The sequence below is a fragment of the Pempheris klunzingeri genome, chromosome 6 (assembly GCF_042242105.1).
Source record: "Pempheris klunzingeri isolate RE-2024b chromosome 6, fPemKlu1.hap1, whole genome shotgun sequence".
In the NCBI taxonomy this organism is placed as follows: Eukaryota; Metazoa; Chordata; class Actinopteri; order Acropomatiformes; family Pempheridae; genus Pempheris; species Pempheris klunzingeri.
Window position 1 is genome coordinate 312,259 of NC_092017.1, and position 14,500 is coordinate 326,758.

The 14,500-nt window shown below is 43.4% G+C and overlaps 1 protein-coding gene across 2 annotated transcripts; it reads left to right on the top strand.

Annotated features, from left to right (window-relative positions):
• Nucleotides 1-827: 827 nt before the first annotated feature.
• Nucleotides 828-5,832, top strand: uhmk1 (U2AF homology motif (UHM) kinase 1). 2 transcript variants are annotated; one of them, XM_070832559.1, is made up of 9 exons: nt 828-1,654; nt 2,192-2,321; nt 3,686-3,872; nt 3,967-4,158; nt 4,245-4,339; nt 4,516-4,592; nt 4,695-4,793; nt 4,904-4,992; nt 5,596-5,832. In XM_070832559.1, the coding sequence occupies exons 1-9, from the start codon at nt 1,306-1,308 to the stop codon at nt 5,740-5,742; spliced, it is 1,365 nt and encodes a 454-aa protein (XP_070688660.1). In that variant the 5' UTR covers nt 828-1,305; the 3' UTR covers nt 5,743-5,832. The 2 variants fall into 2 exon arrangements, with proteins under 2 accessions (XP_070688660.1, XP_070688661.1); XM_070832560.1 differs by having other exon boundaries at nt 828-1,609.
• The last annotated feature ends 8,668 nt before the right edge of the window (nt 5,833-14,500 follow it).

Genomic DNA, 14,500 nt, shown 5'->3' on the forward strand with positions numbered 1-14,500 from the left:
AAATAACAAAAGCATTGTCTTAGAGAATACTTGATGCTTGTGTGAAGCATTTTAACTTCATGCCAATCAAAAAGAGAATAAAAACATCATAATGGCTTCAAATTAGATGGTTATTGTTCTTTTGGTTTTGTGTTACTGTGTGTTTACTACAGCACCACAAAGACAGCCAGCCTGAGTCACGCGGTGCTTTTACAGTCAGGTATTGTCCATGAACTTAAATGCACTCGTAGTTATTACTGTCTGTGCATGTCTTGTGAGGACACGCACCCCCCCTTTGTGAGGAGGTGTCATTCAGTGGATCATTTGCCAGAAGAACATTTGAAACACACAACTCAGTGGGAGGAGACTGATGACCTTTTTACCTTGTCATTTTGAATAGTTGATTAAATATTGTAACATTAGTGTGGAGACATGCTGTGATAATAATTTCAATATGCATTTTGCTGACCCTTAAATTCTGCTGACAGACTGGTAACAATCAAGCTAGCAGCTGATATGGCTCCTAATGTGAAAGTGGGTAAATGTTAAACTGGTTTATTCTGTGTCACACACAACAAGAGGGGGGCTGAGAGAGTCTAGTGATGGGAATATATATATGTATATATATATATGTATATGTTTTAATCATCAAAATGTATCTTTGATGTCCTCACGACTTGCTTTTCCTCATGCTTATCACTCAGTATTTAATTTACACAATCACCAGCAGTGTGTGTCACAGTGTCACATCCCAGACAAAGAACAGTGCAGGCCCACTCCCTGTCGGCAGGGGGCGGACTGCAGGAGGAGCTGCACCGCTCACATGCTGCGCGGAGGAAAGTAGAACCGGAAGTAAGACCGACAACAACAACCTGAGTTAGAACTCAGGCAAAACTTTATTGCACTTAAAACTAATTCACTCCTTAAAGTCAGTACTCCTGGTACAAATGCCGTAATAATAACTAGTGCATTATGAGGGAAGCATTTTTCTGCGCGTCGTGGAAGTGGTTAGTGTGTGTGCTCAGACTCGGTGGCTAGTTTAGCCAGGTGAAGCAGCTAAGTTAGCCAACTTTTTGTCAGCTGACTCGAGTGACTTCATTTTGACAGCCACAGTGAGCCAACGGTAGTCTAATATGCCCAGGTATTGCTCTGTGCTTCGTTTTAACAAGGCCGTGGGTGTCGCCGGACTGTTTGCTAGCTGTCGTTGACACGTCCTGGTGGTTTTTATGTGGCGCTGACAGAGCCCGGTCTGCAATGCTCCTGCAGCTGCTCCCACCTGTCAACTAGCTGGCTCCTCTTCTCCCGTCTGCCGTCTGCCGTCACCCTATGGCTCACTGCGGCTCCTCCGAGCCGAGCTCAAAGGTGCAGGCGCCGTGTCCGGACAGCATCGTGCCGTCGCAGAGTAGCGTAGACCAGAGCATGAAGCCGGTGCTGTTCGAGATCTTCGGCGAGATATGGACCGTCCAGTCGCGGCTCGGCCAGGGAGTCTCGGCCTCAGTGTACCGGGTCAGCTCGGGCAGAGTCACCACGGCCGCTGTCAAGGAGTTCCAGGCCGACACTCAGGGAGGAGATTACGGGTATCACAAGGAGAGATCCGTGCTGGAAGACATCCAGGGGCATAAAAACATCGGTAACAACAATATTTCCCTCAGTATGAAAACATGTAGAGCTTTAGGTAAGCAGCAGGAAAGGGATGACAGGACATAGAGCCAGCCAACAACACCAGCACGCTGCCATGGAAATGAAATGTCATCACTTACTGTTACATCAGATAGAAACTATTGTGATACTATCTCCTTTCAAATACAGCACAAACCAAATTCCATTAAAAAATCTATCAGTTTAATAAGAACACATGGTAGAATATTATGTAAGACGATTTTAATTTTACCTTGAATAAACAGGATCTCATTTCAGTAAAACATCAGGCTTTAAAATTTGTCACAGTGCTCTGCAAAAGAATCTGTTTGTTGTAAAAGATGTAAACTTTATTCAAATGCAAAGGACTGTATAGTATAGCAGAGGTTGTGATTCATTTTGTGAGGACCTCATCTGTGTAGTGTATGAGGACTGCATTACATTGCTACTGCCATTATACACAGACAGATTGGGTTGTCAAGGAGGAAGGCCGTACTGATTTATACTCAAACGTGATGTAGATGCAACATTTCAGGCCTAGCTGTTTGTAATGACACATTTGTGCTCTTCTCAGTGACACTGTACGGGGTGTTCACCAACCACAGCTGTATGGGTGTTGCCACCCGCTGTCTTCTCCTGGAGCTCTTGGATGTCAGCGTGTCCGAGCTGTTGGTGAGAGGCATCACTGGTACCCAGGGTGGGAGGTAAGGGAGGTGATGTCACTGCTTGTCACACAGAATAACTCGGGCCGGTATGCTGCAGAGGTGCGTTCCTGCTATGTAGCCTAGCCTCGTTCATAGAAATGCACCAGTCATAACACAATACAGTTTACCAGCACCACCTGTGATGATGATGCAAACCTTCACAAAGGGAGGACATATTTCAGGACTGCTGTATTAGACTGCATTAGTTTTAGCTAGGTGTACCTAATAAACTGGCAGCTGAGTGTATGTAGCTGCACCAGGGATTATGTGGTATAAGTAGCTTAAAGGCAAAAGCTTTTGCCTGGTTCAGTTCACCTACTGTGAACGGTGTGCTCGTCTGTTTTGTCGACAGCTGTTTTTCAAATTTGAAAAAAATGAAATCATTACACAGTTGGAGGCCTGTGTCAGTATTCTTTATATGTGTTTAATTATCACATCACAACGGCAACTGTGTTTGCATAGTTGTCAATTGTGATTTGACAAGAATGACACTTGACTAACGGCGCTTTTCCATTACACAGTTTTAGCACTACTCGACTCGGTTTGGGTCGTTTTCCATTACAGTTGAGTACCACCTCAACTTGGGTGGGGTCGTCAAAGCAAGGCAGCCCGAAACTCCAGTGGTGTAATTTGTGTGCGACACAAACACAACACAACTAAGGACATGGAGTGTTTGGTTTGCGTGTAGCCATTTACCTCGTTCACAGAATTAAATATATAAATAATAAATAATAAAAACGCTCGGTCTCTGTTTCCAGGGTTTTAAAAACGGCGAGTTTGATTCTTGTGAACGAGTCGCTCTCATGAGTCATCCAGTGATGTCACTCCCTGGCCAATCGGTGGCCTGCAGTCTGTTGACGTCACATTTCCGGCTCGACTCGGCTCGCTTGGAACCCCGGCCGAGTAGGTACTAAAAAAGTACCTGGTACCAGGTACTATTGCCTAGTGGAAAACCCAAAAGGTTGAGTCGAGCCGAGTAGGTGCTAGTGGAAAAGCGCCATAAGATGGTGACTGATTTCAATAGTTTTGACAAAGAATATTCCTAAACTCATGACTAAAACTACTGACAGCAAGCCTTCTGTGTTGCTGGGATTAAGTTGGCAAAAAATTTATTTTTGTAATTTGGGTGAACTCACCCTTTTTGACCAGGTCTCATAAATCCTAGCACTTGTTGCTTTGCCCAGAATGTTTCTCTGTCAGGGAGCAGCCACGTCACTACTGTACAGTACTGTACATAGTTCAGGTGGCCGTCATGAACCATCACATGCCTCACAACTACTGGAAAGATAATGTAATGAATGTAGCCACTGTGTTTAGGAGAGCCTGAGCTTTCTCTTTGTAATAGTAGGATATTTTTTTGCTAGACCCCAGCAGGGCCACTCCATGTGGCTTGTCCAGCACTGCGCCAGAGACATTCTGGAGGCTCTCGCCTTCCTTCATAGGGAAGGCTACGTCCATGCTGACCTCAAGCCACGCAACATTCTCTGGAGCGCCGATGACGAGTGCTTCAAGCTCATCGACTTCGGCCTCAGCTTCAAAGAAGGAAACCAGGTGGGTGTGTTAGGGAATGTCAAGGTCAGTGAAAGAAGAGCTGGAATAATCGAGCTTTGTATTTCTAACTATGCTCCCGCGTCACCTCCCCCAGGATGTCAAGTACATCCAGACAGACGGGTACCGCGCTCCAGAGGCCGAGCTTCAGAACAGTCTCGCTCAGGCCGGGGTGGAGGTGGACTCAGGCTGCACAGCCGCCGTGGACCTGTGGAGCCTGGGCATCATCCTGTTGGAAATGTTCTCAGGAATGAAACTCAAAGAAACCGTTCGCTCGCAGGAGTGGAAGGTGTGACAGAGCTCTAGTATGGGTAGAATGATGATATTGATGTAATGAAATCAGAAAGTCTCAAAACGAGTGTTCCTCTCCTGTAGGATAACTGTGCTGCCATTGTAGACCATCTTTTTACCAGCAACAGTGTGATGTGCCCTGCCATCCCGGTCTATCACCTCAGAGACCTTATCAAAAGGTCAGTTCTCACACGCATGGCTGTGAAGCAATCCAGATTGCTTGGATACGACCATAAAGTTATGTTCTGTACTTAGTATTGTCCTACTTTCCTGTGTAAGCAGAGGTAAAATGTCTGCAGATAAACTGCCTATAGTAATTCAATTCCACTGGAACTTTATACCTTTGTGTCTGCAGCATGCTCCTCAATGACCCAAAGCAAAGATGCACAGCTGAAACTGCCTTGCTGAGCCCATTCTTCAGTATTCCCTTTGGTATGTGTCAATATTTGAGATGTCCACTTGCTCTCAGTGTACCATATTTACGTACGTGTGTGTGTGTGTGTGTGTGTGTGTGTGTGCGTGGGTGTGGGTCAGCTCCTCACATTGAGGACCTGGTTCTGCTGCCCTCTCCTGTCCTGCGTCTGCTCAACCTGATCGATGACAGCCATCTGCACAATGAAGAAGAGTATGAAGGTACGGCACCATGTCCTTCATTTTTCTCTCTTAAAATTTGCTACCGATTTAGTGCATTTCTGAAGTATCGCCGGGACAGAGGTACAAATGTCTGTCCTCGTTTCGCCCAGACATCCTGGAGGACATGAAAGAGGAGTGCCAGAAGTACGGCTCAGTGGTTTCTCTGCTCATCCCCAAGGAGAACCCAGGAAAAGGACAGGTCAGACTGTTTATTTCATTTTAGAATGTTTCAATTCAACTGAAGACGGGAGGAGTTACAAGGAATTATCTGTTTCAGGAGGAAGGAGTTCTGTTTACTGACTTTTGTAGTACAAGTACCCTCACTACACTGAGTGCTGTCTCTCTCATTCACTGACTCCCAGTGTCTACTGGATGCAACTGCGTCACACATCAGCTTTGTCGCTGGTGCTGCAAATGATCCACTGCCCTTCACTTTTCAATGTATATAAAGGCATGAACGTATAACAAGTTTAATGACACATTTCATTTGTTAGTGATGACTCAGCATACACAAAGACAATTTAGAGATACAGAGACGAGATGGCATGCAGCAGTAAAGTATCTGTTAACGCGTCTAAGTGAGGCGCACATTTCCATTCACTGTGCCCGTTAAAGACAAAAAAAAGTCAAACAAACTAACTCAAAGCAACGTCTGAAATGTAGCCGCTGGAGAGCAGCCTTCCTCTGAGACTCCTCCAGAGAACTTTGATCTGCACAGCCACATCCAGCGGACACCAAGGATATGCTCGCATTCAGTCTCTCACCCACTAATTCATCCACATGTCCCTTGTGTGTCCATCAGGTCTTTGTAGAGTACGCCAACTCCAGTGACTCCAAAGAGGCTCAGAGGCTGCTGACGGGCCGCACCTTTGATGGGAAGTTTGTTGTGGCCACCTTCTACCCTCTCAGCGCCTATAAAAGAGGTTACTTGTACCAGACTGTGCAGTGAAGTCCTTAAGCTCAATTTACACCTCTGCACTGTTCGCATGAAAAACCCCAACTGCATAGGGCACCACAGTGGAGAAACCTTTAAAATCACCTGCAGCCAACACGCTGTCATGAGTGGTCGCCCTGCAGTTTGACTTCAAAGTATTCTGTTATGAACAAGTGCATTTTAAGTTTAATGCAGAGGGTAAATTGAACTCAGATGTGAGGAGTGTACAGCACCACCTTATTTCTGCTGCCTCCAAGTCGGTGCACTATTCTTATCAGTGCACATCCATCTAGTGCTTCACACTGACCTGCACCTTCCTCACCTACTGACTCCCATTCATAGACATGACCACGCTGAAAGAAATCAGGAAAAGGAAACCTTCTCTGACGAGGGTTGCTAGAGCGATGGCTTTTATCAAATGATAGTGTGAAGTTTGAGAATCTGCGCTGTACGTCATATCTACATAGTTGCATCACTGTAGATAAATTATTAGTGAAACACTTCATCTCAGAGTCAGGGATGTTAGAAACATGTAGCAGGATAACACTCATCTAGTAGTAATGAATGGTTTTATGTCACAAACCTAAAATTCTGTTAACAACAACAACAAAAAAAAAAAACAACACACCTGAAGATTCTCTGTGGTGAAAATAGTTTCCTCTCCTGCTGTTAACAATGATGATTCTTATTGCCTATCTATATCTAATATGCTGAACATTTAATGATAAGAAATGGCACCAGGGTATTTACAGGTATCTTCTGCTGGCTGCTGAGGCAGTTTTCAGGGAGAAATGGTTTGGAGTGATGCCTCCGGCTGCTACTTTCCACTCACTCTCTGCTGTTATCTGAGCAAGCTTCCTGTAGCCCTGTGCTCCGTAGCTTTTTATTTACAAAAGACGGCGTACTCTGAGAGCATTGTTATCATCAGATCACTGTGCTCCTGTTTATGTGGACGCACAGTGAGTCTTGTGTTTCGCCTGCAACACTGAAAGGGCACGTGAACAAATGAGTATTTTGGAGCGCATGCTGAAAATCAGTCTATGAACAAAAATAGCGAGAGATCCAACCGCCGTAGGAACCGTCTTCTAACTAAGCCGAGCGCGCTTCAGTTTGACCGTGTAGTAATGGTGTAGTTTGAATTATAGGCTCTGTTCAGACCTGGCCTTCGCATGCGTCTTGGGTGATGCGATCACAAGTGGACAGTTCTGAGTGCGTCAGTGTGTGTTTAGCACTAAAATGGGTCTCCAGTGACCAACTGTGATTGGATCTCACTTTCCCGCTGTCTAAGCGACATGTACGTCATCCGTACCAATATCTATTGAAGAATGAACATTTTATTTAGTGTAAACAGTTATTTAGTTTAAACATTGAAACATAATCTATTCAATAGCGTATAGCATAGTCCCCTCTATTCAAAAATGGCTCCCTTTTAAAAGGCCATGTGTCTGTGCTCGATGATATCACAGAATCACACTCCAAATCACACAAATCACATCACTCCTCCTCTTACTGGAGTGCAGAGCAAGGTTTTGGTGAGCAGACACATGGAGAACGGAGATGCAGGGTGTCAGATTCATGGAAAAGAGACATTAAGGATCTAAAGGTCACTAGTGCTTTTTAGTGGGGCTCAGCGGGTGGGCATGCTGCTCCACCACAAACATCTCTAAATGCACAGTAGGCAGAGGCTCTTCATGTGGTGTCAGGACAAATGCACACAGCTAAAGGAAAGTGGTCACATGCGGCCCAGACCACCTCGGAATGTGGTCTGGGCAAACGGATCTCAGTGTGTCCTGGTCTCATTCACACCTGCGTACGTAGAGCTGTCCACTTGGGACTGGATCACCCAAGACGCATGTTTACGCAGCAGGTCTGAACAGGGCCGTAGTCCAGGGGATTGATGGACAGACGGCACTTGTCCTGTGGGAGTCTAGTCTGTTTGTGGACTTCCTAACATGCAGGACATAGAAGTATTGCATAGCTCTGTCAGTTTGAAGAAACGTTGCTAGTTGCATGACAATGTATCGAGTTTAATCATTAATCAATGTGACAGAAATGTCAGAAAATGTGCAGATTTGAAACAAAGATATATTTGTAACCAACTAATGAATTCATGTTGGTATGTGATGTTATGTCAGGGCAGTAAAGACAGATCTACCAGTAGAGTCCAGGAGCAGCCTGCTAATGTTGGATAACGGTGATAAAGACTCAAGCTCGGCGTTTCTGCAGTGGAATGTAATTATCGTTTTAGCACCAGAGATTCTGTTGTTCTCAGGCTTTTTATTCTCTTGGTTCCACTGTACGATAACAGTAGACATGTGCTATCCATCACGCCCACTCTGTCACACTGAAACATTAGAAGATTTTTTACACAAGTGCCCTATGACATTCAAGCTAGCTAACTAACCAAAACGCTGCTACAACAGCAGGTCGTGCTACGCCTGCGTGCGTCGATTCCTTGCGTAGCCTGAGCCGTTGCCGATGCCTTAGAGAAGCAGATGTGGTCTCACCCAGCAACAAAACCAGACTGTTAGAGACAATACAGTGGAGCAGCCATCTAATAAGGCTTCCCCATGAAGCTGCTCATTCTCACTGTGTTCTTGTTAAAGCCAGACTATGCGACCTTTACTAAATGCTCAACTACTAAATACTAAAAGTAACATTAGCCAGCAAAAGATACTGGACTAACAGCATTCATCAGAGAATGAGTTATTCTTCTCTAAAAGTTCCATAATCTCGCTTTAAGGTCTGCTGTTTGAAGAGCTGCAACTGGTGCACCGATGTTGTCGAGCACAAATATAGAGCCCTGTTCCTTGTAGACAGCTAATGTGATTTGAGTATGTGAGAGGAAGTAGATATTCATGCAAGATAAGAACATATTTGAAAACATGTTTAAGTTCTACAACAAAAAATCATCTAAAGTTCTGCAAAAACCACATATTTTTTTACAAACTTTATTTGTATGTGCCTGAAATGTGAATTCCAAAGTTTCCACTCGAGAGCATCACTGGCCTAAAAACCTGGATTTGAAACTTGAATTAGAGTGCAACCTTTTGACTAACCAGCACTTTTAATAAATTAGCAATCTGTGCTACGTGTGCTTAATGGTCAGTGTTGTCACTTACATGTAACCACTCAAATAACACTACCAGGGAAACAGCTAACGGACACGTTTTCCTCCGAGATGGCCTCTGCATTTGTCCCGTTGTTTGTCAAGGACCTGGTGCAGAAAATGAGTTTTGTCCTTTCATTCGTGATATATTTAGCACCATCACTATCTCCTCTACGTTTTCACCACAGGCTCACTGTCCCTTATCAAGTGACGCGTGACACACTAGTGTGTAAGTTGTGATACAGCGTAGACTTGAACAAGTAGAGGGACGGTGTTTGGGAGTGTGTGTTGAATCTCTGCGTTACGTCTAATGATGGGGTGACTTGCAGGGATGCTGTGTGACTCAGATGTTCTTGTTGATTACAACCTCAGTCAACACTTCATTTCCTAAGTCCATGACCTCCTAATAATTATCTACAAACTCAAATGTCAATATAATTTTGCAGCAAGAAAAACAGGACATTTAATAATGTAATTATTTATATATTATTCATTTATTTCAAACTTTACTTTCATCTATGTTTAGAAGCTTCAGTCGTAGGCGTGTCTAACGTCGGACTTTGGACTCTTTCTTTTCTTGTCAGAGCACTTAAAGGTGGTAGTCCAGATGTTTTGAAGTGTAGGTGTATGAGATACTTATTGATAACCAGTCCCAGGCCTGACTCTCTGCTGAGGACAGGGACAGCAGCCACACATATTTTAGCCAAAAAAAAAAAAAGGCCCACCTAAAAATATCAGCATCAGTCTTAGTGTACACTATTCCTTCACCACTTTACCCTGCTGTCAGACGGCCCTTTTGACGGGGAACTGAAGCTGATGTATCGCTCTCTTCAAAGCCACCTATTGACAAAACATTCATTTTATCTTGCAGAACACTGTGGCTGCTGGTCTAATTTTAGACTAGTCCTCGGTGTAACGCATTAGTACAGATCTGAATGAGCTCTTAAAAACACTAAAGTCACACAATTACACAAACTTAATTGATCAAGGCAGCGGTAGGCCAACACTCCAGTGTTCTGCAAGGTTAAATTACTGTTTTTATCAATTAAGCTTGGTGGCCTGGAGTAGAGCGTAGATGGGTGGAACGGCTTCAATTTTTGTTTTTGTTTTTAGGTGAGCATTTTTTTTGACAATGTTTTGCAGCTGCCCCCGCTCACAGCAGTTCATTGCTTCGTGTCTGTGCCAGTGATCCTGCCAGCATCTCCAAACTGGGGACATGCTGACCGCCATCTACTGTAGGTAATAAACTGATTATGGATAAGTACCTCATACAAACCCACCTCATAAAATCCAAACTATTCCTATGACGGACCTGTAAAATAACGTTGTATTTTTTGTTTGTTTGAGAAGTTTAGAGGGTCAATTATAGGCCCCCGTTTAGCCTTTATTATCAGATAGTTTACAGTGAAGATCATATGCAACAAAGGTCCCCAGCAGAAATCAATCCAGGGACGCTGCAGTTAGATGATTTGTGTCTAACTTGGTCTCCAGGATGCCCTTCGTTCTCCATGTTGGGTTCACTTAAAAGTCAGACAGGGCAGTGTCTACAATGAGGCATCTACAATGACACATCAATCCACAAATCCTTGTCTGACATCATTTTTGCAAAGCATTTTTCCATTTTATTTTTTTTTTTTTTTTTACAAACCTGTAATTTTGAGGGGTTTTATCGTCACACGTGCACACAGCATGTGGTGTCTTCCACACCTAAACTGATCTTCACTTCCAAAGCTCAGGCCTGCCTTGTCCCCCAAGTTCAAAAGTAGCTGGGAAGTACTCATTCATAAAGGCTTACAGTCGTCACAAATCCCATTTGGACATCAACACTGAGCCACAACAGGTAGTAAAGAAGAGAAGCACAGACGCAAAGTTAAGAGGCGACTGACAAAAGAACCAAATATGATGTTTATGTTCACGCTGCATGCTTTATTAACATGAGCACCCACTGAAGCCACCACTTAAGGCTTTAAGTGGACGTGGACATGGAAGTGGTGGCTACTGCTGTTAAATGCGCTGCATTGATCCATTTAGAGCTGGTTCGTTCATTGGTTGATGTGTCACCTTGTACCACGCACTGTAGGGCGGTACTGATTCTGAATCTGTGAGTGTTTTGTGTGTATTAATGTGAACGTTAGTGTTTCTACTGTTTGTAGTTTACATAGAAAAGGGTAACACACGTTTCCTCTCTTGACGACTGCACCTTAGATTTAATGTAACCGCCCTGCCGTTACGGATGAATAAGGATGCTTACTAATTGATCCAGCATTTGAATATCTGTTACCTGCAGGGGTGAGTCCGGTGCCGCTCAGTCAATACTTGCTTTTGATTTAGTTTGTGCTCTGAAAGCATTACTAGTCTAAGAAATACCCTGCAGCGCAAGAGGAAATCTTTTCGCATAGTATATTAGACTCATGCATTTTTCGAAGGCACTGTTGACCTGAATGATATGATATATCAAGTTGTTTGCTGCCTGCTGATCCTGTTTGGGGTAGGAGCTCATATTAGTTGAGTCCTGAGAGCTTAGTCTGACTAGCTGAGCTCCAGGAGATGCAGAAGCAGCTGTTATTTCTGTCTGTTTACACAATGATTCTCACTTTTATTTATGGTTATGGAATTTGACTTTTGTTTTTTGTTTTTTTCCTTTTTTGATATATGAGTACGAAAGTAGTTGTTACACTTTTTGTAGAGGGAGTTAAGGTTTTGTTCTAAATGAAGGGTTTGCTGTGCAGGTAAAAGAAGATGAATGCTACCTGCATGAAACTGTGTCCACACAAAAGGAAAAACACTCACACATTGTCTTCATTTCACACTGTTTATACAACACCCTACTAATGTGATATTAATGGACGGGCACAGTTTCTGTCAGTCATGTGCTTGATGCTCACAGTTGACCACTGAGGGATGCCACTGAGTCTCATTGTGATCAGAGTAAAAGTAAAATCTCAAAGTTGAAATGAAATTTGCAGCTCCAGTGTGAATTCCCGAGGATATCATCATCTCTGATGTCCATCATTAATAAATGAAATAAATTCAGAAGAGTCTTACCTTAGAATCATCACGTTTGAAAGTAACCCAGTGACAGTTGTCTGTACATCCAAGGGAACACTTCAGACAGGAGCTGCTAATTCAGCAGACCTTTAAAGGTGCCAGTCTGGCAAAATGTAAAGAAATGTAGTCGAAAGTATTGTAAGTGTTGTAGTACTGTTGTGTGCATTGTGGTACAATCCAGTACTGATGATGGGCACACAGAGGGGGACACAGAGGGGGACACAGAGGGGGACACAGAGGGGGACACAGAGGGAGACACAGAGGGAGACACAGAGGGAGACAGCTCTGTCACATTTGTTGGGTGATCCTGAGCCCAAAGCGATTTCCTTCCAGTTCTGACCTCACGTTGTACGGCTCAGTGTGTTGACACGTCCTCGCCTTGACTTGCACTGGCTTCATGTCAGACACAGGACAGGCAGAGGCCTCTGTGAGGGTTTAGTGTGTGTGCATGAAGTTTCTTGCTCTGTTTGTCTACACACTGTGCTCCGTTTTGGCCCTGGAGTCCTCCCCTCAGACTCAAACAAGCATCTTTAATAGTTGCTCTTCCAGATTTTAAAGCTGTTTGGGAAAGATTTTGACCTGTCTTCCCACCTGTGTGACTTAACTGAACTTTCTGTTATTGTGTGTGGACACTAAAGGGAAGTCTACGCTCACAGCAAAATCCAAACTGGCTTCTGCAAATGAGACAAATTGTTTTTTTCGTTGACACTGCGTTACATGATTTCATTGTGTTTAAGTCTTAACATTTCACACTCTTGCTTCTCACTGCCAGTTGGGTCTGCCACTGACTGCAGATTTAAGTCAATTTAGCTTTGTTTGGTTGTCATCTAAGACACCATTTTTCCTTCTGCTTTTTGTCTTTGCTGCTCGGAGTGGCTCCTTTTGTGCACTGACAGAGATTCAGGGCTGTGCTTTAACTTCATGGCACCTGACCTCTAGGCCTGACTTTGATAAGCTCTCAGCACATTTGTGCATTAGTGTATGTCTAGATAATATGGACATGGTGTGTGTGTGTGTGTGTGTTTATGTGTGTGCACATGTAGAGGGTGAAGTAGCGGAAACATTTGTTCAAGTTTTTTTGGAGGCAGCATGTATAAGTTACCAGAGCTGTCTGCCTGTGTTCATGGTAACATTGTGTGTCACACTATTTTCCTCCATCCGTGCGTGTGTGTGTGTGTGTTGTGTTATAGCTGAAGCGCTGCACGCCTGTGTGCTTGCAAAAGGCAATCTTAAATCATTTCAAATCATAAGGACAGTGTGAGTAAGAGTCAGTTTGGAACTGAAGAGTGCAGCCAGCCACTTATACTGTGATGTCTATAGTATCCATTCCTATTAACAAAGCACACCTTACTAAAGGCAGATCTTCAAATACTTCACAGCACAGAAGATGAAAGGTGAAGTGTGTCCAGAAAAGAACAAAGACCACTTGTACTAAAGGTGGATAAGAACAATAACACCACAACAGTGATCATACCTTCACATTTACACCTCTTGGCTCATGTTTGAGCTGTCCTGGCAGTTCATGTGATACATATTGACAAAGTTCGGATTTAAAGCTAGAGCCAGAGGAACAAAACAGTTATCCAAAATGGATAGCTCCAAAGAGCTGACAGCTGCAGAGTCTGTGGGATTGGCACCAGGAAAATCAGCCTCCTCATTACACATATTATTTGGTCCATTGTTTGTATGGAGTATTGGTTAGTGCAGCTTTCATGCCCGTGTCACGTTTGAATACAGGCCTTTTCATATGAAATGGGCCTCATGACCCCAACCTGAAGAACTGAGAACTATATTTTAACCCTAATATGCCCTCACTACTACTGTCTAATCATGTTTGCCTAGAAATACCAAACCCTGATGAAACTGTCAGGCATCCCAAACTAAAATAATGAGATTAGACAATTTACACAGATATCATTATCACCATTTTGAGTCTGAATAACTTAAAAATGCAATGTCTTCAGTGTAAAATTGTTTGAATATCAAAAGACAATCCTTATGAAAAGTGTTTCCTTTTTTGGTTGAGAGGCAGTTTGTTGAATATTGTGTTGGTTTTCCACACTAGATGATGGTCCAGAGAACAGTGGGATATTTGAAGAAGTGAGATGACTGGTTTGGCTTGATAAATTCTAATGATTTTTCTCTTCAATAATGAATGAATGAAAGATCAGAGCTCATGTTGGTTCCTATTCGGAGATAATCCATCCTCAGTGAGCAGTCCCGCTTCGTGAAATGTCCCACAGACCAAACTGGACTGAAAGCAAATGATCGTTACTTTTTGTTTTAAAACTTCTGCTTAAAGGAAGCACAATGCGAGAAGGTCACTGTATGCCAGACACATACAACATGTATGAAACTGTGTGAGTTAGTCCAGGCTTCACAGCCTTCCAGTTGAGAGTGAATAATGAGTCATGCCGTTGTGTGAGTATCTCCCAATAAAAATGATGCTTGACTTGGACTGATGTCTAGTGTTTTTGTGGCTCAGTAAGTGACTGACTGATGGATGTAATGATGGACAAGACATTAGTTACCTTCTTTTTAGGCCTTTTAAAGTAAAGAAAACAACTATTCAATGGATGAAGCACTTCCTTTGTGCTGTAAATTGAGCCTTTGTTA

Coding starts and splice junctions, on each gene's coding strand:
- uhmk1 (XM_070832559.1), top strand. CDS start 1,306: ATGGCTCACTGCGGCTCCTCCGAGCCGAGCTCAAAGGTGCAGGCGCCG. Junction 3,873..3,966: donor GCTTCAAAGAAGGAAACCAG/GTGGGTGTGTTA, acceptor CACCTCCCCCAG/GATGTCAAGTACATCCAGAC. Junction 4,593..4,694: donor ATTCTTCAGTATTCCCTTTG/GTATGTGTCAAT, acceptor GGTGTGGGTCAG/CTCCTCACATTGAGGACCTG.